This window comes from Lepidothrix coronata, unplaced genomic scaffold, assembly GCF_001604755.1.
Source record: "Lepidothrix coronata isolate B3197 unplaced genomic scaffold, Lepidothrix_coronata-1.0 Scaffold74, whole genome shotgun sequence".
NCBI lineage: Eukaryota > Metazoa > Chordata > Aves > Passeriformes > Pipridae > Lepidothrix > Lepidothrix coronata.
Window position 1 is genome coordinate 48,678 of NW_016690254.1, and position 25,694 is coordinate 74,371.

The window sequence follows — 25,694 nt, forward strand, 5'->3', positions numbered from 1 at the left end:
ATACTTGCTCTGTCTGGTGACTGCAGTGTTCCGTCCAAGAGGAAGCCAGATATGAGGAAGCTGCACAGAGCTGTACTTGCAGCCAAATTACTGTGTTCATTAAGACCTTACTCTATACTCAGTTTTATGGCTTCGGCACTGGCTTTAATTACTGAATGGATTGAACAAGCTAAGCACTCTAGCAACCTGTTATTAAGCTTACCTGAAAACACAGCTGAGTCTGGCTATTAGAGGTGTGACCAACTTTGCCATGAAAAAAAAATCTAAAGGGAAGCTACTCCTCCACTTCCATCCAGCCTCACCTGACCTCTGCTGATCTGTCACACCCTCAAAATTTTTAGCTGAGGAAGATGAAACTACAGAGGAAACCATGAGTTACATGTGATTCAGTACCAGGTTAATAGGACAAGAGGAGTGTGTCCTGGTTCCTTTACTAGTGTGCTCTGCTCAGAAACTCCTCGTTTCCATCACCACATTGTCCATGCTTGCTAGTTAGCCCTGGAGTTAAATCTGTTAATGGAAAACACATCTGTATGAGCCCATCCTCTCGAGTATGTGCTGCTAGTAAGTGATTGATATAAAAGCTTCTGCAGAGTTGGCAGGAAACGAGTTTGCTCAGCCCGGACTTGCAGTGTCATTGACCGTGAGCACTCTCACTGCAGTGGTGTGAGCACACCAGCCAGGCCCAATAAAACCCTCCTGCTGTCACAGGCATTTGATTCTTGCAAAAAGTAGGTCATCCAGGAATACAGACTGCCAGGAGCACACACAGACAAGTAAACAACTTTTGGATGTGCACGGCAGAATGGGGAAATGTCCTAAAAACCAGGACCAAAAAGTCAGTGGGACAAATAGTCCTGCCACCCCAGGATTCCAGTTGCTAGGTTGACGTCAATATGAATATAGCACACGACTTCAATGTGTACAGGATTAGAATCCTCAGACTTAGTTCTGCAAGGCTTCAAGCACTCATATACACTGTTGAGAAGCTCAATAGTTTTGAAGAGTCTGAAATTTAAAAAAAAAAAACCAAACCTGCTAGCGTGGATACTTCCTGAAAATGAAAGACCTGCAAAGACAAGGATGCAATACATGAGTTAATTGCTTCTCACCTGCTTTCAACAAAAACATAAATTACTGGTTTGGTGAATTACAAGATTACAAGAGCACAGTTAAAGGTGAGATAACACCTCTATTCAGAATCTCTTTGAAATAATAAAAGATAAAGATAACAAAGTAAATACAAATCTGTAATTTTTTTTCAGTTGAACAAAACAAACCAGATCCTTTCTGTTGATATCATTTTGACACAGAGTCTATTATTTAAACACCTAAACATTTAAATTTAAACCGATGACCTGCATTAAGACCTAAACTCACCACATTCTATTAATTTATAGTAAACACAAGTTATAGTCAAGCAGTCCGTGTTTGCTGCTGAAGGTGAAAAGGAAAACCATTTTGCTGGGAAACACGTGGAATGAGAGCTTGCTGAAGACATAACCAGTTTTTGGAAACAGCAGCCTTGCCTACAAGCACAGTGTAGGCAGTGTACCCTAATTTAGTTCTAACTAAATTAAACTAACTAGTTGCAAACTAGTTTATTAGAAGTTGGAAATCTCTCCTGTGCTGGTAGTCTAAGGAGCAAAGAAGATTGTTTTCTCAGCTTCAGACAGCTGAGGGGCTGCCACCGTTAAGTCCCAGAGCACAAATAAGCCCAGGTTGATGCAAAGTAAACGTGCAAAGAAGTGTTAGATCTCTCCTGTAGGAGCCTGACCATGACAGCTGACTCTGCACGTCGCTGTCACAGCCTGCAGTGGCTGTTGGAGTGGCCTTCACACAGCTGTGACACAGATAATCTGCTGCTGAACTTGAGGGAGCCATGATTTGACAGATGTTCATGAAACACACTGTGTGAATCAATACAGTCTTCTGGTCCAAAGTCAACTTTCCACGTGGTAAATAAACTGACGTCAGTGCATCCCTGGCCTGGTTAATCCGCAGTCCAGACAAGCCAGGCGTAGATAACTGAGAATTGATTTCCCCATTGAAATGACAGACAAATGACTACAGACTGTCCATTCAGTTTATGACCTACTAGGAAAAAATACATGTTTTAATTATTATCAGTGATAGACAATTATTTATATTTTTGTTAGGGAAAAGACCCACAAAAATATCCAAAGCAAAAGATAATGAAGTGGTTTGTTTAAGACATGGCTTCTTGTTCGCTGATTTGAAAAGGAAAGCAGTGCTACTATGACAGATAAAGAAGCCTGAGCTGTCTCTTGGAACAGCATATCCAGCGTAGCTTGACACAGATTAATGGGTGAGCAGAGAGAAATGATTTTAAACCAGCTTTGAATCCTCCCCCTTTCAGTCTTCTCAGGAGACAAAATAATGTCTGGTGGCATCATCTGATGGCCTAAATGAGGAAAGGAAATAGCAAATAAATTTAGAACAACTAGGGCTCAGGCAGTTTGGGGGGAAAAAAAAGAAAAGGACAAGTTGTGGTTACCAGCAGACTAGGTCAGTAGCAACACCAATACAGTAGCTAATCCAGTCACAGACATTAGCTTTTGCTGTATTTGCTCTGGTTCTTTAGTTGTGTGTTGAAACAGGCTCCATGGAACTGTGGACTTAGGAAGGAGAGAAGTTTTATGTGTGTTAGTTTAGAATAAAGAACCAAATTTTGGGGTTTGTCCTCCTGAGCAGCTGGGTCAGTGCATCTGCCCCTAACAGCTGTCCAGAGGAAGATACAGTTTTGTTTTCCTTTTTTGATGTACTATGCAATAAACTGTAAAGCAACTGCAAGAGATGAATCAAATAGGATTTTAGCTATTGGGAACAAGTCTTTGTAAAAGACCCGAACTACAAATTTTATACCTCAGTAAAAATTCAGGTTTTCCCAAAAGGTGGGGGATTGATCGACTGTGCAGCTGTGGGTTTGCACACCACAGACCCCTAGGACACTCATTCAGTTCAGTATCACTCTGGGCGGTAAAAAAGCCTTTGCGGCAGCTTTGCTAATCATCAGCACCTCAAGCCTAGGTCCAAATTATTTTACTAATGCTTGGTTTAAGCAGAAGATCTTCTCATCAAGCCGTTTCTCTAGGGCAAAAGGCCAGCCATGGTTCCACTGGTCATAAATACTCCCTGTTCTCCCTGCACTGCTGCCAGTCATTTCTTTCATGCTGCAGAGCAGCCTTTCAAAAAGTTGTTTGATGGACAGTATTACAGAAAATTAAGTTTTTAATTATTTTTCAGCTGGTCCATATCAGTTCCTGAAGAATGGTTTATTGCAAAAGCAATGACACGCTCCACTGCTTGGGAAGAGTTAGACAAGCTACTATCCAAGTTTGCTCCTCATGAGGAGTGTGTTTGCCAAACTACCTTCTCCCAGACCTTGTTCTCTCTATTCCCCTGGGAAAGATATTGATGGACATTCTTCACCTTCAACATGAAATACCAGCAGGCTTTATTTCTACAGAGAATCCAGATATGTTATGCAGACAAGAACATTAAAGACATGCCAATAATTCTTACATTATTTATTATACTGCTACCTCAAACATCAGTTGAAATAAAAATGAGTTGAAATATCTGTAAAATGTACAGTTAGCCTAGACTAAAACACTCATACCAGCTATAGTAAGTCTTTAAAAAAATTGTAAATTTCCTTTTTCATTGAGCAGAATTTTTCATGAATGAATCTTTTGGAACAAGCCTAGGTCTTCCCTTTTGCCACTGAAATTTGTTGGTAAAGGGTATTTCCTAATACAAAGCTAAATGTTAATGACCTCCCTCAGCAAATTGGGTTGTGGACTTTAAACGTGATTGAAAATTTCAAGTGCAAATTTACCTTTTTCTTGTGGGGAAAGTCATTGGGCAGTTAAGCATTTCTGACTGACTGCCAGTTCAAATATCAGATATTCATGACAGAATTTCTCTTGTGAATGGACAAGACTTGGCTTTAGCAGATCCAGGCAGGAGAGCAGGAGCACGAAAGGATACATTCCTTCCCCAACCTCATGAAACTTCTCTGCTACTTCAATGGGGCTTCAGTAATATCCCAGGACCAAACAATAGGACAAGTTCTTCTTGTCCAACTCAAATAAGCTTATACTGTAAAGTCAAGAAAATACATATATAATCCAGGTTAGAAATCTTTGTCCAGATCTTCTGACAAAACCAGATGGAAGCATTCAGAACACATGGTGTTGGTGTGATAAAGGTCTGATGGAGGGTGAGAAATGTCATGGGTTGTTCACACACAGATCACCAGTGTCACTAAATGCAGCACCCAGAGAAAAGGCAAGATGTGAAGGAGGAAGTAATTTCCATGGGCGGGCACCAGAAGATGAGCACTAAGTGTCATGGTACTATTATTACAGATTGTTTACACACAAGAAACAGGAAAAACACAGTAGAGAAATAGGATTGGTAATCATAAAATCACAAGGAAGACTATCTGTATATATTTAGTTTGCTAACCAGTATTGAGTTGGGGAAGGGAAGTGGTACAATTTTCAGCCTGTTTTCTTGATTAAGGGAGAATTACTCAGGTTTGCTGCCTTGTCTACCATCCACTTTCCTACTTATCCTATACCTTTAAAACCACTGAACAATTTTAACCTGATTTTACAGCTGGATAAAGGTCACTATGAAATAAAGTACAAGATGTTTTCAGAATGAAGAGAGCAAGAGCAAGGAAAAACACGGAATAATTAGTGATTTTTTATTAATTCCAGTTATGTGTGACTGAGGGAAATACTCAACCTGAGTTTACAGGAATCTACGATAGAGCCGGCAAAGACTCCAACAACAAGGAAATATAGTCTGTTTGCCACCAGTTGACAGAGTGAGCTCATAGGAAACTGTTGAGCACGTCCCTTGTGAAGTGGCTGGGTGGTGAACTGCAATGAGACAGGCTTTCCAAGCAGGGAAGGCAAAACAGGCAGTGGTACAACTGACCTCAGCAGGCTCCATTCCTCTGTAGCTGCTTTTTCTCACTCACCACACCATTCACAGGGATGGGTAAGAAGTGGATTAGACAAGAGAGTGGATACAACCGAAAACAGCAAGGCAACCTGTGTTACCCGACTCACAGCCCCCAGTTTGCTTCACAGAATGATTACACAGGGAGATCCATGAGCACACTGTAGGGACTGGCAACAGAAATAACTATGCAGGAGTAGAAATATGGCTGAATACCTGGTCAATGAACGCTTGCTCAGAGGCAACCTAAGCTTCAATACAACATTGTAAAGTCAGACAAAAATCTGAGACTTGCAGTAAAGGACAAGGAGGAGTGGAGGAGTGGGTGGCTACACTGTGGTAATAAAAGGGTTTTGCACCACAATTAGTAACAATGAACCCAGTGGAGATAATGACTAAGATACCAAATAGTGTAAGAGCATTAGAGTTTGGCCTTATGGAAGTGAAACCCTTTATGAAGTCAAGAATAAAAAATTGAAACTCTCACAATAAAGTTTTTTCTTACACCTATAGAGACATTTGTTCCATTAAGGCATGTGTGAAGGAATGGTTCTATATGACTATGCAAGTCTTTCAAGACTAGACAGGATAAATCCATTCTAAATAAGCTCCAGGTTTTCACAGCTGCAGCTACACAGAAGCTGAATTAAGGTCAGATCTACACGACACCTCAACTGTGGAGTTCAATTTCCCCTTTCCTTAAGTCACAATAATTTTTAATAACCTTTGTTCAAAAAAAGACTCAATTACCTATTAACAGCCCCTTCAGTGATAAATCTTCATTAGAATCTGTTCATTTGTGTGTAGGTATTTATAGTGTACTTTGTAGCTTAGCTAATGGTAATGTATGCAGTAGTCACCCCATAAGGTTTATGCAAGGTGTTTATTATATATGCAAACACACCTTCCATGAGCGCCACAAGCTTGCAATTTTGAAAACAGCTTTAGGCATTTGCACCTACCAATGTTCACTTAGGAAATTTCTACATCTGTGGAAAACTCACCCTTGATGTCCAAAGTCAGGCTAGTAAATAAATGTCTTCTTTTACATAGAGCTAAGTCTCAGTGGAAGCACTTTTGTACATGAAGTCAGTGAATAAGGCAACTTCCCCCTTCCTGACTGTAATCATAAGAACTCCCAACTGGAAAATATAGTCCATCTGTAACTAGAAATAAATATGACCATGACAGTTAAAATAAATCCACTTTAAGTGGTCTGACCATAAGAAGTGGTGGCCTTGTAGTAACCAATTCTATTTAGGCCTTTACATTTCTGGGCTGTTGTAAAAGGTCATTTATGTCAACAGGAGTCCAACCCTCTTTGTCTTCTGTGCATGCAAGTATAACATTGCAAACATTTACCCAATTAGACAGTTAGCTCCACCCGAGTATGAACAAACAAAAACAACTGCTCATAGCATTCCAGAGAAACAACACAGCACAAGAACAAAGATTTTCACATGCAAACACGGGCAATCAGCTAACCACAGGACAGCAAAAACAGCAGATTCCAAAATGTTAAAAATTAGGGGCAAGTTCTCTTTGATAACCACAAATCTTTGTGCTGCTGATTCAGATACAGGGGAAGATGTCTGCTGGATTTTTCCAGCTGACATTTCTCCAGTGAATGTCAGAAAATTAAATACATACTCAGTTGAATAGATGCCCAGACTGGCTGATGAGAAGACCAATAGCTTCTCAAACGGGATGCAGAGACTTTATGGTTTCTCAGGTCGGACACAAAGCCATTCGTCTTGAGCCATTTTGTATTGGTTTCTTCTGTTTCCTCTGGCAGGGTTATTGTTTTTTATACCTGGTGTTTGCCAGATGTGGGACATACTAAACTAGTAACACCCGAGAGGTTAATGCCTGTTTGCCATGAGGTCTTTCTGCAATCACAGCTTCCAGCCTCTGCAATAGACATGAAGGCACCAACCTCATCTTTACAAATGTCACGAGCACCTGACCTTGTGAGGCAATTCACAAACAAAGCTGGCCAAACAGTGAAACCTGGGTGAGTTCTGGACCAATAAACCATTCTATGTGATAACAGGGCAGAAACACATCACTACCCTCTGACCTCAAAGCTTGAATCCATCCTCCTTCGCTTCCTTCCGAATAAAGAAAACAGACGTTTTTGCTGCAATCAGAGTGAAAGGGGCACCTCCCAAGGCCCGTCCAGACAAACTGGGATCTCAGCAGCCTCTAGAGGTACTATTTTAAAGGCAACTGAAAGCAACAGCTACTAACTTCAGCACCTCCAGTACAGGTGTTAATGTGAGCAAATGGAGTGGGCACGGTGCAGGTTCCTGAACCATGCACATTGTTCTCCTTTGTGTTTTGAACTCCTTCAGCACTTTGCATAAGCAACATCCCAAAATAAGCCTGAATAAGCAAGTGAAGCTGGCAGTGTACAGCTCAGATCATTAACAAGGCGAAATCTGCAGAATCCTAGCCTAGTATTTGATTTAATCTGTTAGTAGTATCTGTAAAAAGAGTAAAATTTACAGTGGCATATTTGAAACTGCTGTGTAAGGTCCAATCTTGCAGCACAGTGATAGCAAGAGTTACATTAGCGTCAAGTTAGTACAACTTAGCCCTTAATTATGTCCTTTAAGCTTGCATGCAAGTGGCCTGATCTCATTATTACAAGCGTGTCCTTTTATGAGTAAAGCTGAAGGGTTTGGCTTTAAGTAAATACAATTTTTCAGCACAACCTAGCTTCAGCAGTTTCTAAAGTATCACTCCGGGCAAAGTTGTAGTCTCCCCATATGCTGCACTTCTTAAACTAAAAGTTCGGTTTGGCAATGTGAAACCTGACAGCAATTCTTCCTATCTAGGTACAGTTAACTGCATTTAAGAGCACTGATGTAATCACTGACATGGGAATCTTGAGATATTGTCTGAAAAGTGGCAATGTTTACAGCACTAATAGAAGCCACACTTCCACACCACACCATGCACTAGTGCATGTGCATGTTCTCTCTTCAGTGTTGTTCTTCCTCTGAGTTGGACTTCATAGTTGTATGGGGAGCTTTACACTGGAAATCTTTTCCCAATGTCCTGCTCAAACTCAAAATAAATCTCTGAATATGTATTTCTACAGCATGATGGGAGAAAAAAATCACGGCGAGATTAGTGTTCTGTATTCATGCTCTCGGGAGTGCAGCCTGGAAGAGGCACCTCCATTGACTTTTCATGAAGTCATAATATTGTCCTGGCAGATGAGCTGTAGATGTCTTAATGGACTTTTTTTTTTTTTTTAAAGCAAGGTGTCATTCTATGTGAAAAGTTCTGGAAGAGTGTTTTCCATACAATAGCAACAGCTCTAAAGCTCTTGTACTCCTAAGTTTAAGGGACATGACGATGTACAGATATAACCAGAGCGTGTGATACTGAGTCTATTCCTGGTAGCCACAGCTCTGCTATTTATAGTTATTACCATGGTAAGGACAGGGAAGGAAGGGAAGAGCCAAGGATTGCTGATCTGATTTAGACCTTGGCTATCTTGTCAAACATGGAGGCTGCAGCCAGGAATCCTAGATGGGAACAGTCCTTCTTCCTGACATGGTAAGAAGGGTTTGGAAAATGAAGATGCTGCAGAGCTCCCTCCTCTCCTCTGTAACTACTCATTCCTGTACCTACAGGATAGTGTCACTACACATCTCCCCAACTGCAGCACGATGAAATCTAAAGCTTGAAGCACGTACTGAGAGAGTAACTCATTTGTGATGGCTTCATGGTTAACCCTACAAGCCAGCATATGAATTCCAGAAGCATCTTCCTCAGGCACACACGACAAGAGTAACTGGGAAAGCCGCCATCACAAGAGGGGAAAAAAATGCTGAAATTGCGTATCATAAGAAAAATGATGTAAGAGGAAGACAGTTCACAATGCAATCCTTGAGGAAAGTTCCTATTTATCCTACATGGGAATAACCGAGTCCAAGTCACCAAACAAGCGAAACCCATTTGAGCTTACCAGCAACCATGGACATGCTTGCACATACACCTTGGAGGGGCTCTTTTGCAAAGGGATGTTTTATAAGGATTGGTGATAGAAATGTACTCAGTTCTCTTCTCCATGCAAGTAATGTTTCCATTGAGAAATAAATGCATATAAAAGACAGTGGTTTCTTCTGATTTTTTTTATCATGATACCTCTGTTTATTTAATCTGTTCTTTAGTCTATCATGACTTGAAGTACTATTATAAGATGAAGTACTATTATAAGATGTCATCCCCTCAGATGACAATTGAGTATTTACTTGTTTACAAAGGCATTACAGTCAATAATTTTAGTCTCAAGGAAACCTGCTCCTTATAGTGCCCTGTTTTTTATGTCACAGCTAATGTTAAAAGAAAAAAAGATGGAAGCATCACTTTTGACCACTATCTTTAAAGGTCTGGATATAGTGTAAATAAATGTATAAATGCAAACACAGAAAGACTAAAATTTTAACAATTTTTAAACACAGATAGAACAGATTGCCACAGTAATGCTGCTCATGCCAGCCTCACAAACCTACTGTCATCACCAAAGAAATAATTTTTTCAACAACAATATAACCAACAAACAGTATTTTTCATCATGAAGTTTAGATCAAATCACCATCTTGAATATCCAGTGTGAACTCACTGAACTCACTGCTACATAAATATGTAGAACGATGGTGATGAATGAATTTCAAAGCGAGGCAAAGGCGCTGCCTTTGTGTCAGGACAGAGGTTCATTGACAGTGAATCAGTGCCCACAGCTGCATGTGGGATGCTGAGTGGCTAATTATATGATAGTTGTTACATGAATTTATAGACATTTGAAGACTGCAGCCTGCATGGAATTGTTCTTTCTGTTTTGTTCTAGTTAAAAAAAAAAGCAGCTAGAGAAATGTCGGCAACTAAACAAAAAAACTTCAATTAACCTTTGTCATATGCCTACTACAATATTATTAACTGAACAAAGACAGAGCTTTGTTAAGGGTATCTTAGGGTTTAATTTCCATGTTCAGACTCCAACTATAGTTCCTCACCCTCAGATTATGTAAAAACAGACAAGTTTTTAAGCTCTGCTCACTGTGGATGACTCACATTATTATATACTAACCACCAACACACTTTGTTTTTCCCCTTTGTTTTACACGCCTGAAGTGTTCTGGCCTGGGTTTGCCTTGTTCAGAGTTTGTACGTTCTGCATTCTGCTTATTGTACCATGTAATCACTCCCTGTCCTTCTCCTTTTAGTTTTTAATGAGCTCCTGCACTGGGACTTGGGCAATCTCACAGAACTACCCTACAGAACTCAGCATACACCATTCATCACCGAGGTACACTGACCTCTGAGAAGGATCCAGGACATCAGTGACAAGTGATGTCCCTCAGGGGTCCTCATTGGAACCAGTGTTATTTAATATCTTCATTAAAGACATAGAGGAAGGGATTGAGTGCACCCTCAGCGAGTTTACATATGACACCAAGCTGAATGGTGCAGTTGCCACGCCTGAAGGATGGAATGCCATCCAGAGGGACCTGGACAAGCTCCGGAAGTGGGCCCACGGGAATCTCATGAGGTTTAAGTGCAGGATGTTGCACCTGGGTTGCGGCAACCCCCGGTAACAATCCAGGCTGGGCGATAAACTGATCAAGAGCAGCCCTGCCAAGAAGGATTTGGGGGTGCTGGTGGATGAGAGGCTGGACATGAGTCAGCAATGTGTGCTAGCAGCCCAGAAACCACATGTATTCTGGGCTGTATCAACAGCAGCATGGGCAGCAGGTCCAAGAAGGAATTCTGCCCCTATTCTCCACTCCAGTGTGACCCCATCTGAAGCACTTCATCCAGCTCTGGGGTGCCCAGCACAGGAAGGACACTGACGTGTTGGAGCAATTCTGGAGGAGGCCACCAAGATGATTAGAGGGATGGAGCACCTCTCCTACAAGGAAAGGCTGAGATAATTGGGATTGTTCAGCCTGGAGAAGATAAGGCTTCATGGTGACCTAATTGCAGCCTTCCAGTACCTGAAGGGAGCCAACTAGAAACACAGAGAGAGACTATTTACAAGGTCATGTAGTGACAGGTCAAGGAGGAATGGCTTCAGACTGAGTGTAGGTTTGGATTAGATATTAGGAAGAAATTCTTTACTGTGAGGGTGGTGAGGCACTGGAACAGGTTGCCCAGGGAAGCTGTAGACACCCTATCCCTGGAGGTGTTCCAGGCCAGCTTGGATGGAGCTCTGAGCAACCTGGTCTAGTGAAAGGTGTCCCTGTCCATGGCACTGGGGTTGGAACTAGATGATCTTTAAGGTCCCTTCCTACCCCGGTCATTCTGTGATTCTATGATCTGTAGGCTTTGCTGCAGGTTCCTGAGAATTCATAAAACTACAGTGGAGGCCTCTGACAAAGCAAAGAACTCAAGCTGATGTCAAAAGACTTTTTGAGTTCCTGTACATAGGGTTGGCATCAGGAATCAAACAATGCCTTTCACTAAATCCCTCTATGGAGACACAGGAGATTAAGGCTGAGCATATGACTGGCAAGGTTCCTATTCTCTGTATCAATAGGAGAAAGTATTGAAGGTGAATAAATTAAAAGAAATCTCCAGTGAAGCAGAGAGAGAGCAGCTTTATGCATAAAACAGGTCTTGATCTCTGATTCTCTACCACTGCCTTTTGAGCTTGTATCAGCAGCCAGCTCATTTTTTGGTCTGGTTTAAGTTGGGAGAAAAATAAAATGTCCAAGTAACCTAAGCTTCCCGCATAAGAAGCCCATGAGACAGTCCTTGTGAGGCAAACACATTGTCAGATTCCAGCACATCACAGAGTTTAATACAGAAAGTGTGAAAGAACAGGTGAAATTATTTATTTATGTAATGAGTAGCAATGCTGAGTACTTAGAGATTCTGCTGCCTTTGCTAAGGGATGAGATAAAAATAACGATGTCATTAATCTTACAGAGACACGTGAGTGTGTCTTTCCAGAAATAACTGTTAAACATAAAATTTCAGGCATTAATCAAAGCATGCAGAGGCCTAACCTTCTTTAGGATTCTAAAGAGAAAGGTAAAGCAATAGAACTGTAAAGCAACACGAACATAAGGGGCATTTAACCTTTATTCTAAGTAGCTAATTTCAGGGAAAACATGCTTAGGGCCAGTTTCTCAACTAGCGTAGATTTGTATTGATTCAGCTGGTTTTAGCAAAGCCACAGCAAGTTTTACGCTCTCAGAAGTTGGTCTCTGCTGTCTGAAAGAAGCCAGGAAGAAAGAAGGGCACCACCACATGATATCATGAATATTAAAAAAAATGAATAAAATATGCTGCAGGAAGTAATGCAAAAGAGACATACCCACAAGGAAAGGAAAAACACAGGATAAAAAACAATGCTTAAGAGGTTCTTTCAGGAAAGAAAACTAGCAGACATAGCACAAGGGAATGTAAACTCTGCCCAGACACTGAGAATATGGGTAAGATTCAGGGGGAAAATTTAAATACAGAAAAATATTTTTTTAAATAAAGTAGAGATGTAGCACAAGCAAGGATGAATTATATTTGTTTCCCATAGGCCAAGTCCAGAAAGAGATTTCCTACAGAGATGGATTGTTTTATCTCAGATCCACAGTCCTGTTGATAAATCTCAAAGTGATTCACCGAGAAAGAAAATTTCCCAGGGAATGAGTTCTAGCTCTTATATAGAGTTTGCTGAAGGTGTTGCTTAGCAGATAAATTGCCTGTGTCAATTCAAAGCTCGAACACAGTTGCCATGAAGGGAAGTGTGTATGTGATTTCCTGGAACGAATACAATGTTTCTGCAGAGGAACCCATAAAAAGCTGACAATATATTAAGACTGTTTTACCTGAAAATAGTTAACTCAAACTTATAGTGCAGGTCCACTGGGTCAGGAAAAAAAATTAAGTCTTAAAAAATCCGACAGAAGAATTCAAACAATTTTAGCATATGAAACTAAGACCAAAAGCTGTTTCAGTACACTAAACAGCAGTGGAAACTGAACATTTACAATTCCACGTACAGAGGACATATATATGTTGGTTGAGCAGTAAAGTCTGTGAGAAAGGGCTGGGTTGACCCCAGTTGGCATCATCTCTCACTTCTGGCAGTGGCACTAACAATTTGTCCATCACCAAGACAGAGGAGTAACTTTTTCAAAGGCACAATGCTCAGCAGAGTGAGCTATGCCAACTCTTTGCATCTCAGCTAAAAATGAGCGGAGATCAGAGGGGATAGACATATCCCAGATTCATTTTACTCTTTATGATATACAGAGAAGACCTGCCTCTTTCCGTATCTCTAATTGATTTCGCATTTTTTATTTGCTACGTTTAACACGTTGATGAAAGACAACTGGAACCATCCTTGAACCACCATTGAATACTGATGGTCTGAATTTTCTTGGACCATCATTCTGCCCATCATGGGCATGGCTAACAACTATTCTTGAATACTCAGTGTCATTGCTTGGGAAGCCATTGGGTCCTATATTCCTTCCAAGTGCAAAGAGCGCATACCTCATGTGAAGAGAAGACCTGCTGACTCCATTGAGGCCAACTAATTAAACAAGAAATCCAGTTATTCCTACTGCATACGCCAGCCTCCAACATGTCCTGGAGAACAGGAGTCTTAAATAGGAAGCCTGGCAGTTGAGTCCTGCTCCATGTGCTCAACTTTTGGTGCTGAACTCTAACATGATGTACAGCTCACAGTTAATGATCTCTGCTCAGCCACTTCTCATGCCCTTGTGGAGTCTAGAGAGTAAACTCACATTTAACTGTTTTTTCATGATTTTAGTCTGGGAGGATCATGACCCGGGCTTTGCTGGTCTCAGCAGAGCAGCTGCTCAGGCTGTCAGGGAACAGTCAGGAGTCTGGGATCTGCCAGGCACTCCATGGCTGGTTGCTGATGCAGTGTCTGGGTTTGGCACCATCTTTATACACAGTCACGGGCTTGGTGGGATCCCCTTACACCATCATTTTAGAGTGATGACAGGGATCACTGATCCCTTCATCTTCAGGAGACGCTGCAGCAGAGATCTTCAACCTTCCCCGTGGCTAAGTGCCGTCACCCAAGGGGACAAGCAGTGGACTGGGCGAGCAGACGAGGGCTGGACTGCAAGGGCCACTGACATGGCCTTAAAGCAAGACATGGGAAATTCAGATTAGATATTAAGGGGGGGGAAAAATCAGGGCGATCTGGCATTGGAATAGGTCGTCCAGGGAGGTGGTGAAGTCACCACCTCTGGAGGTGTTCAAAGAGGCATTTGAGTGATGTGGTTTAGTGGTTTAGGGATCACAGTAGGGGCGCAGGGTTGACGGTTGGACTCGATGACCTTAAAGATCTCCTCCAACCTTGACGATTCTACGATTGAGTGACACATTCTCCTTCACCGCCACCAGCATCTCCCATCTCTCCATCACCCAGAGGAGGCGGCGCGCTCCGGCCGCGGCCCCGCGGGCACGGACGGTGCCGCGCGGTGTCCCCGGCGCGGTGCGGGCGGAGCGGGCGAGCTGGGGCCGTGCCGGGAGGCGGGTGGTGTGTCCCGCACGTCATATCATCCGCCCGGGCTCCATTGGCTGCGCCGCCTCACCCGAGCCGGGCCGCGGCCGCCCGGGGCTGGCGCGGCGGCTCCCGCGCCCCGCGATCGCCCCGCCCGGCGGGGAGGGCACGGGCGGGGCGGCGGCGCCGAGCGGAGCGGCGGGACCGGCGCTGCCTCCGGCCGCGGGTAGGTCGGCGGCGGGTAACGTGACATCCGCGGCTCGGCGCTTATAAACCTCCCCCGGGGCGCGGGCCGGCGGCGGGCGGCCGGCAGGGAGGCGGCGGAGCAGCGGCCGCGCAGCCCCTTCCCTGAGGTGAGCGGTACCCGCGGCCCCGGAGGGAGAGGATGGGCGCGGGTGCTGAGGTTTGACGGGCCCGGGGAGGGAAGCGAAACCCTTCCCCGCGGGACAGGGGCAGCGGGGGTCCGTGGCCCTGTCCTCCCGTGGGGCCGAGGCAGTGCAGCCTCGGGGCCGCTCGGCTGTGTCAGGTCACCCCGCATCCTCTCTGGAGCTCGGTGAGTGCTGGAGGAGGCGCCGGCCTGACCCGTTGTTTGGGGGCTTTACTAGCGTGTGCCTGTGCGTTGTGTTTTCAGGACCCCGGTGAAGCCAATGCCTAGGTTGGAGAGCTGCGCCTGGAGCTGTTCCTGCACTGCCAGGGGAAGGCACAGGACCCAGCTGGGGGGCACGGCAGCGGGACTGGCCGCCAAGGTGGGCGAGATGCTGAGCTCCTCTGTGTCCAGCCCCTCGCTAGCGATGGTGGGTCGCGGAGCTCGCAGCCCCAGCACCTCCAGCGCCAGCAGCACCACCAGCACCACCAGCAGCAGCGGCAGCAGCAGCAGCGGCAGCAGCAGCAGCAGCAGCAGCACCTTGAACTGGAGTCAGCACCTGGTGCAGAGAAGCGTGGTGCTATTCGTCGTGGGTGCTTTCATGGCCCTGGTGCTGAACTTGCTGCAGATCCAGCGCAATGTGACTCTGTTCCCTGACGAAGTGATTTCCACACTCTTCTCCTCCGCCTGGTGGGTGCCCCCGTGCTGCGGCACAGCAGCGGGTGAGTTGCTGACCTCCACGGGTGATTTTTTTCTCTCTCTCTTTTTCCTCATCCCGTGGCGGAGAAGTGGCGATGGGGCTTAACGCGTGACCCGTGCGCGCGTTGGACCCCAAGCGCTTCCATCGCGCGGCAAGCGATGCGAACTCAGGCTTTTTGGAAAGGATGCGCGCCCCGCTTTATCCACGCGCGAGAGCCGCCCGCGCCTTTCCGCGCGTCCCAAGGCTATCTTTCTGAGCCGGTGCTCTCTGAGCGTGGGCAAGGCGCGTTCTTCCCGGCGGGAAGCGCGGGGAGGGGGGCTCGGGGCCGGGGTGCGGGACCGACACCGGGACCAACACCGGGACCGGCCGCGGGATTTCCCGCGCTGCCCCCGCCCCGCGCCGGGCGCGAGCGCCCTCGGCGGCCCCGCCCCCCGCCGCCCATTGGCTGCCGCGGAACTGGTGAGCGGCGGGCGGCGCGCGCCATTGGCTGCGCGCGCGAACTGGCCACGGGCCGGGCCCAAAACAAGGAAGTCACGTGTGGGGCGCGCGGGCCGGGCCTGTCACCGGCCTGTCAGCGGCCTGTCAGCGGCCTGCTCCCACCCTGTCACCGGCCTGCTCCCACCCTGTCACCGGCCTCGCCTCTGTCACTGGCCCCTGTCACCTGCCTGTCCCTTGTCTGCCCCTCGCTGCCCCCGGTCACCGGCCTGTCAGCGGCCTGCCCCTTGCCTGATGTCCCTGCCCCAGTCACCTGTCCCGTCACCTACCTGTCCACTGCCCCTTTCCCGCTGCCCCAGTCACCTACCTGTCCACTGCCCCTTTCCCACTGGCCCTGTCACCTTCCCTGATGCCCCAGTCCCCTGCCTTTCCCCTGCTCGATGCTCCTGTCCCCGGCCTCTCCCCTGCCCTTGTCCCCTGCCTGTTCTGTCACCGGCCTGCCCCTTGCCTGGTGCCCCTGTCACCAGCCCTGTCACTTGCCTGTCCACTGCCTTTTGCCCACTGCCTCAGTCACCTGCCTGCCTCTTGCCTGATTACCCAGTCACCTGTTTTTCCCCCGCCTGGTGCTCCTGTCCCCTGCCTTTCCTCTGCCCCGTCCTCTGCCTGTTCTCTGCCACCTGCCTGTCACCAGCCTGTCCTTTGTCTGCTCCCTTCCCAATCGACTTGTCCCCTGTCACCAACCTGCCCCTTCCCTGATGCCTGTCACCTGCCCCTTGCCCACTGCCCCAGTCACCTGCCTTTCCTCTGCCACCTGCCTGTCACCTGCCTGCCCACAGCCCCTGTCCCTTGCCCACTCTCCCTGTCACAAGCCCCTGTCACCTGCCTGTCCCCTGCTCCCTTCTGCCCCCTGCCCACCCTTACCCACCGCTGGGCAAAATCCCACGGAAGACCTGGGCTACGCTGCAGTTGTAGCAGCAGTGGGCACTTACCTGGTGGATTAGTGTTCATAACCCCCTCCCAGCCGTGTCAAAACGAGGCTTTGACAAAGGGTTGAAGGATTAAAAATGAGTTAAGTTTTAGGACACTGTGATAGTTTTTAACTTGCATTGAAAGTACTTTAAACAACTCTTGCATGGCTGACTTTTATTTTAATGCAGTGACGTTGTCATGTGATGTTTATGTGTATCACATAGTAAGGGAGTAAGAATGATAAACTGTAAACTTGAATGAATGATAAACTGTGTAATAAAAGGGATGCTGTGGAATATGCTCCAGTGAGAGTTCTCATAGTCCTGTCACAGTTGGATTAAACTTTGGAATTTAGCTGTTATCATAAGGCAAAAGTCCTGGTAGCTGGCATCAGAATAATGAAACTGTGTCAGCATTAGATCATATGTCTGTCTTGGAATAGTATGTTTTGTAGCCTTCTTAACATAGAAGTTATTCCTCTTAGGAGTTTAAGGGATTAAAAAAAAGAGGGTAGGAAAGGAGATGAATAAACATAGGAGTTAACACACGATAAAAGCATCATGTCTAACCCTGGAGTTGGCAACAAGACTTGCAAGTCTTGGAAGAATGGAGCTCCTCTAGTGTTTGTGATAGCAACTGAGCTAACACTAGCCTATGTTTTTCTTCTGCAACCAATTTTCAGGCTGATAAGGCTGAGAAAATGCTATATGATGATACAAACTTTGTGCGAGTATGAGTAGTTATTTTTCCGTGACATAAATACAACTGATGGCAGGTGCTTCTTTAAGTTCAGCTCTGCATCTGTTTGGTATCAAAATTCATGTGGCATGGACAGAAGCACAGGCAGACTTACAGCCCAGCAGAAGGAGAGAAAGCAGCTCTGCCGAGAAACTTTTTTAAGTCCAGGCAAATATTTAATTCAGGGCCTGATTCACAGCTAATGAGTCATGTTCATAAAACTGTCTGCCCTGCACGTGAGCAATGAACACATATTCCAGTCCTCGCTGTAATTAAGCTTTTGTTATGCTTTGGTTTTTATTGGTACAAGCATTTGCTTGGGATGTCAAATGATAAATCTCTTTGGAGAAAAATTGCTTCAAGTCGGAAACCTTAACACTGGATGGTTTTTCTTTTCTAAAGTAGAAAGTGAGGGTAATAATTGTATTTTATTCATCATGCTTACAGTAGTGTGATAAGCAGCTCACGGCTTTCTCAGGCGCTTATTTGCCGAGCTAATATTTGATAACATTGGAGTAACCATTGTATAACAGTTAGTGCAAGTAGTGTTGCTTCTCTTGCAGCTGTCGTTGGCCTGCTGTACCCCTGCATTGACAGCCACCTCGGGGAGCCACACAAATTCAAGAGGGAGTGGGCCAGTGTCATGCGGTGCATCGCGGTTTTCGTTGGCATCAACCACGCCAGTGCTGTATCCTTGAGACAGTGTACATTGTTGCTCCATGGGCTTAGTCTGTTGTCATGAAACAGTGTCTGGGGGAATTACAAAGGTAAGGATGGTGCTGCTACTGGCAAAGTTCTGTCAGACCTGCTGTACACTGCAGTAATTACTGTAAGCTCATTTAAAGTACTGCACAGTTCATTTAAAGTAGTTGGTGGGAGTTCTGGGAGGGGAGAGGGATGGACATTATGGTATGTCTGGTTTAACTACAAGCATAACAGTGTAAGTTGTGTTATTTTAATCTGTTTGTTGCCTGCATCTAATAGTTAACACAATTAATTGGTAATGTACTAGTGAGAAGCACTCAGTAAAAGTGTTCTTGTGTTGTGATTGTCTGAGCAGAAAACATAAAGCCGAATTACTTGAGACAAAAATCCATAAAAGTTAAATATATTATTATATAGTATATTCTTTAGATGCTCAGTGTGACAAAAATTGATGTTGACTTTGCATTCACGATCCAGTCAAAGTCAAGAACTATAATTGCTTGGCAGGTCTGAAAACCAAATCCTAAATATATTGTATTTAAAGACAGAGAATCATGCTCACTTTCAGTTTGAGTTCTCCCTTGATCAGTGTCAGCAGCAGGATGTCTGCAGACTTCAAAAGATTGTCCTTAACATCTTTTTCCAGAAACTAGACTTTGCAAACAACGTCCAGCTGTCCCTGACTCTGGCAGCCTTATCACTGGGTCTTTGGTGGACATTTGATCGTTCCAGAAGTGGTCTCGGGCTTGGAATTACAATAGCCTTTGTAGCAACCCTGATAACCCAGTTCCTTGTATATAATGGTGTCTATCAGTAAGTTATACTTCTAAAATACTGTTTTTACTCTCATATCTTAGGTAGAAACGTGGGTGCACATGCACTGGAAGTTAGTTATTAACATATTTGGCACATCATTATTGTTATTAGACATTTTGTTTGTCTAAGGCTGCTAATTGTCCAGTTATTCCAGATGATAAGATTGGGAACTGGGGGTGGGAGGTGGGGAGCAGACAAATTGGGATGTATGTTGAAATGGTAACAGCTCAGCAAACTGAACTTCTACTGGCTCTCAGAAGAGTGAATTTCTAAGCTTTGCTGATCAGGACATGGAGGTTTAGAATCTTACAAACTTAACAGACTTAATTTGGTCTCCTTGCTTCCTTTTCTCTGTTACTGCCTTTTTGTTTCAGCCCAGTGAGAGAATTCTATAGCATCTTATTAACAGTGTGTAAGGTGATGAAAATCACTTTTCTCTAACTTATTTCCTTTTGTTTACTAGGTATACATCCCCAGATTTTCTTTACATCCGTTCTTGGCTTCCGTGTATATTTTTCTCAGGAGGTGTGACTGTAGGAAACATAGGACGCCAGCTGGCTATGGTAATTACTGTATAATTAGTAGTTTCTTTAACAATCTAAATATCTTCCATTGTTGTTAGTCCAAGAATAAACTATGCCTTTAAGGGTATGACTCACAGACTGACAGAGTTAAATAGATGTATTTTTAAGAGCTGAACTGTAAGCAGACAACCTGTGTTGCCAGTAGAGTAGGTATTGTCTTAGTAAGTGGTTGAGTATCTGTTTTATTTAACTTTTTCCAGTAACAGCCTAATTAAGATTGGAATCAGTACATGGCTTCTGCTGATAATCGCTCCTGTTCCATCAGTACTTAGAATTAACATCTAAGGTAGCTAGAAAACTGGGGCACAGATGGATTTTCTCTAATTATTTATGTACTAAATTATTTTTGTTACGTAAATGAAAGGAAATGTCTCTATATGGCATCCAGTTCCACCACTCTATAATCAAATATTCTGTTGCTGGTCACTTAAGATGTAGTTAAAGTATCACTCTATATATGGGATAGTATAAATTACTATCTTGTTTGCTAGGTTCTTAAGTAATTATTTCCTTGTGGCATACTGAAGAGTCAACCTGGCTGTGTGTTTGCCCATCAGTCTAAGGCTTGGTTGTGAAAAGTGTTCTGACACTGATGGATAGTAATAATTAATATTGCATTGATTTAACTTCTGTCTTCTTTGCTACACAAGTCCTGTATCCTGGAAAATATCCTTCAAGTGTTTAACTTTTCTAAGGCTGCTGTGGTTTAGGTGGCTTCAATTTTTAATGCAGGAAGGGCATCTGTAGACTTGGGAGTTCCTGAAATACTAGTCTCTGAACTGCTTAGTAAGGGGGAGAGCTGCTTTTTGGGACAGAGCCATGAGCGAGTAAAAATATTAGTCTAAAATTAGCTGTCTTTCTCTCCCTTCTGCCTGGCCTGGCTGACCCAGTGGATGGCTGCTGATGTACTTCTAGTGTGGATGGTCTGAACTGGACACTTCAGAGGGACAGGCCTGCAGACAAGCTGGGCAAGAGTCACATTCCCTGACCAGCCCTGGCTAACATTAAATATCGATTTCTTTAGTATTGATTCTCATTTACACTAAACCCACAGTAACCTCTCGTAGAAAAGGCTGCTTAAGGAAAAGAAAAAGGCATGGGCAAAATCTACTCCTTGAGGTTTTTCTTTCATGAGGACTTGGTGTCAAGCTACAGATTTCCTGGGACTGTGGTCACCATCTTAACTTCACAGTCAATTTGGTTTGCTCTGAGGTTCTTTAAAACACCAGCTCACTACTGCCCCTTCAAATCCCACTGGTGCAAACTACCTGCACTTTTTTTTTCTTAGGACTACATGTATGGGGGGGAAAGAGGGTATAATTTCTCTTTTTAAATTTGCCTCTCATATCAAGTGAAAAACATATATTAATTTAATTCTATTGAAGCTTTGCTATTGCAGCAGAGTCTCAAAATAAAATTATAGTCTGTTTTATGCTGCAGCTCTATATTTCACATGGGCATATGCAGTGCTTCCATTGGCTCTGCTGCTTCTGTTAGAAAGCAAAGAAGGGGTCCTGAAAGGAGTAAGAGCTAAAATAAATTCAGGCACATGGAACTCCTTTTTTTTTTTTTTTGACTTCTTTTCACCTGGCATCTCACCTGAATGTAGTTAAAATCACACTGGCTGCAGCCTGCAGCTTTCCTGTCGGTCTTGTCATCTTTCTTATAAAGAAAGAGGGAAGTTGGCAAGGCAAAGGTTTTTATTCTGGTTATCTGGAAGTCCCTTTACTGTGATTTACACTACTGTTACTTAGTCTGGAAGAACTTGGTGAAGCCCAACATTTTCATAGGAAAATTTCTGCAAGCATTCAGTGCTGGAAATCAAAGAATTCGACTTCTAAAGTAGAGTCTAAAACTCAGTCAACCACATCTTTCTTCTATAGAGAGAACTGAAAAGCATCAGTCTATTTTGTCATTGTGGATGTGGCAAGAAGATGGAATATAGCATTTTTTAAACCATACTTGAATAAAGCAGTTATTTCTGTAGCTGTATTCTCCTGTGGCCCCTGAGCTGTTTGCTGCCTGTGACAGTTGCTGATCAAACAGCAGATATTTTCTGGGCCTGTCTAGAGGAGAAGGTGGCACCCGTGGAAATTAGTGGAGTAAAGTTACCTTGCTTCTTCCTCAGCCCCTGTTTAGCTTTTGCAGTTAGAACAGAAATTGAAAGTAAAATTAGAAGTGTCCCTGAGACGTCTCCTCCCATGCTGATAGACAGTAACTGGGAGATGCTTGCTGCTTTTCAGTCACTGGATTTCAAGTGAGCTCACATGTACTATGAAGTGCAGTGTAACCTTTAAGCAAACCTGCTGGTAGCAGAGACTTTTGGGGGCTGTTTGTTTTGTTGGGGTTTTTTGCTATCAGCTTGAGGATGAAATCCAAAGCTTCCTTGTAATAGCTTTTATAGCAAAGGAAGACATGAAAGTGCTGCTGCTGCTGCTGCCATCAGCTCTGTCTGCTGATTATTACACCTAAAGTTGCTCAGTCAGTGCTCATCAGCTGGGTTAAATGGATGGCAGCACTTCATTTTGAGTTGTAACCATCATTCTTGGCATCTGGCGAGCTAGGGTCGTATTCAGAACTGGGACCTCACAAATATGTATTGTTTGCTAGTGCTGGAGGCTGCAGGACTGAGAATGCATTCAGTACTTGCAAATACATTTGCATTTTGACCTTAGAAAGAGAAGAACATGTTACAAGCTTTGTTTTAAAGAAAAGTTGGGTAAATTCCTCACACTGACATACACTACGGGGTTTCATACTAGAAAAGGGACTTAGGAGGAAATGAGTAAGTCTCTGATACCAGATTTTGATTGGAAAATAATGTAACTTACACTTGAAGACAGTTTAAAAAAGAAAAGGGCTGTTAAAACTGAATTAATGTCCAGTAAGTGAAGCACTGTGTACCTTCTGCTAATAAATAAACTGAGATAGAGAGGAAAGATAACAAAGTCTTATAAAAAGCAGTGCAATTGGTAGATGGGTTTTTCAGATGCACTGAGATGACAAACACCCATAGTGACTTTTTTTTTTTGTCCACAGTTAAAGAGCACATCCTTGTTGAGCTTTTATAAGAAGCCATGTCTAGGTCATTGTCAATTTAAGTGAAGTTAGTTGACCATTTAATAATTGAAAATACTGCATAATGTAGTCACTTACCAGATGGCATTAAAACATAATATGTGTTTGATATTTTTTTATCCATAGGGTATTCCAGAGAAACCACACAATGACTAAATCTTTGAAGAAGAGAGCACGGTGCCAGCGTGAAAGCAACATTACAAAGATGTGTTCCTGTTTAAAACTGAAGATTATTTAGAAAAAATAATCTCTTTATGGGCTCACTGCACAAATGACTTGTGGAAAAAAAAATATTAATCCACTCTTAGAATAGCCAAGTGAAATTAACTGCTTATCTTGAAATCTTACCCTGATTTACCACGTAAGCATTTGCATATGGCTGTTCTCTGGAAGAGTTTAACACCAAGTTGCATACAACTGTTCGGGCTAAGTGGCAGTTTTCCAAGTATTAGATTCCAATGTAAGTTATTGAATCAGCTGCCGTATTTTAAAGCCTTGAAACTGAAATTTAATTACAAGCTCTTGTATCAGTGCCCAAAGGAAGTAGATCGATGGTGCTTAACAATGATGAAGTATGGTTTAATAGGAATAGTATTTATCCAAATCTTTAAAAAATAGGGTTGTTTAAAAATAAGAGTGATCAAAACAGATTAAAGGCACTGCACTAATGCTTTTAGGAGTCTTATGAAGGAATCATGCCCTTACTTGTAATGCTGCATTAAGTTTCTGTCTTTGACAGTGGAGAGGGTTGGAGGAATGAAAGGTTGGAAGTCTTAGTTTGGAATTTCTAAATTACTTCAGTACGATGGGTGAACACAGGAGACAATCTTGTTCAAACGTGAACTTTTATCAGGAGATTCCGACTGGAAATTTCATTATTTCTGAAGCTTGCAGTTAGATTTGCAAGAATCAAGTTCTGGCCCTTACTCAGTAAGATATCTAAGTGTGTTTGAGTACTCCTGCTTAATATTAGACACATACTTCAGTATCTCACCAAAGGAGGTCTTGGGTATCTCAAATGTCTGGTGTCACTGAAAAAACATGCACTGCGTGTCATTGTGTGACCCCCAACTGTTCGATTTGCCATTTCCTCCTAGAGCTGTCCTTGATCTTCAGTCTGAGTCAGGGTTTTGACTGAAACGATTGGAAACAGAATTGGGCCTAAAAAATGTGATTTAAACCGTATGTGAAAAATAGCAAACAGCTTGTTTTCTCAGTTCAGTTTCTGAAAGAGATCACTGCTTGTTTTTATACAACCCTATAGAACTTGCAATCTGTGATTGCCTTCTTAAAAAACAAAAAGTGCTTATGTCACTACATTAAACATTTGGTGTTTCTTAATACATAGTTCTGGTGAGCACAACGTATTCATTTGATAGCTTAGACCACAGGAGACCTAAGTAGCAAGTATTAGGTCTTAAAAGTTGAAGTGCAATGTACAGTAAGTCTGAGCCTCATGTTCTCTTCAATATCGATCATTTCTTATGAGAGATTAAAGAGAAAAGGGTTCTGAGTTCATTTCAATGCTGCATGGAGTCAAATGGAGCAATAATTTATTTAACTAGTAAAGCTAGTTTTGTTGTATCTTACATTGAACCCAAATTTATAGAAATACTCCAATTTTGTGTTTATGTTGTACTTGTAAACTTTTATGGATTTGCCTTTTTGTATTATGCAATTTTTTTTGTGTTCTTTTCCAATCTTACATGGCTTCAGTTATAGTTAGAGGCATCAGTTAAAGACTGAACCATCAAAACAGATGTCAAGGCCAGATAGCTGCTCTGGCTGTTTTCACTCTTCTAAGGGAATGCTTGCAGGAAAAATTTAGCACAAACTCTATACTACAGAGCATACCCTAATTCTAATCTTGCTTTGGTGTAAATCAAGAGTAATTGAGTTGGTCTAAGATCCTTCCTCAAATGTTCAAAACATAAATCATCAAATTTTATAGAAGTACCTGAAGAAATTAGGTCCCCAGATCAGGACAGGTTCAGCTCAACTGTTTAAGAAGTATGCTACCTGCTGGGGAGACAGTTTTGTAACCACCTTTAAACCAATCTCAAAATGTTATAAAACCAGATGTAAGTAAAGATGACAGTGATCTCTATGGATATTTGATTAATAGAGAAGTATTTAAGATTTATTTCTAAAAACTGAAACTAAATCTGTGTATGGTCGAAATAATGCAGCCAAAAATGTAAGTCAAAAGTTCATTTTTTGCCAACACTTCTGAGTATCTTAACCAAAGTGATTTAAGTTTGGAAGAGGTGGGGAGGGGAGTGAAGAAAACTTGCACTATTCTGAATTTGAACACTTATATTCTCATTCTTACTGATAAGTTTTCAGCGGTGTGTTTGGTTTTACACTTTTTTTACTATTAAAGTTTTACGATCAAGTCATGTTTGCCTTGGATTCTCTGTGCTCACATTATGCAGGAATCTTTCTTGAAAAGGACAGTTGTTATGGTTGCATAACAAATATTCAGTCATGCATATGCAGTGGTTTAAAAAAAAAAAAAAAAGAATCCTAAACTGAACTTGCCAAGATTAACTTCAGCCTGGGTTGTACAGTTGAGGAGAAAAACAGTCTTGCTATTGTACCAGGAAAGCAGCATAAGTGTGTTATGGTTATGTGACTTAAAATACAGAATCTTACAACCATTGTCTTCCAAAATGCTGAAATTCATAATCTGAAACAAAATATAGAGGGGGCAGGGTAAACATGCACATTCCTTTTGTGGTTTGGTTATCTGCAGCAGTGGTTACTAAAATGTGAGTGCAAGCTAAGAATGAGTAAGCACAGCTGAAA

The 25,694-nt window shown here is 43.2% G+C and overlaps 1 protein-coding gene across 1 annotated transcript; it reads left to right on the plus strand.

The window, feature by feature from the left end:
• The first annotated feature begins 14,800 nt into the window (after positions 1 to 14,800).
• INSIG1 (insulin induced gene 1) lies at positions 14,801 to 25,447 on the plus strand. The gene is made up of 6 exons (XM_017819404.1): positions 14,801 to 14,850; positions 15,129 to 15,583; positions 18,267 to 18,391; positions 19,055 to 19,221; positions 19,688 to 19,787; positions 23,013 to 25,447. Exons 2-6 carry the CDS (start codon positions 15,145 to 15,147, stop codon positions 23,040 to 23,042), a joined length of 861 nt encoding a protein of 286 aa, XP_017674893.1. The 5' UTR covers positions 14,801 to 14,850; positions 15,129 to 15,144; the 3' UTR covers positions 23,043 to 25,447.
• The last annotated feature ends 247 nt before the right edge of the window (positions 25,448 to 25,694 follow it).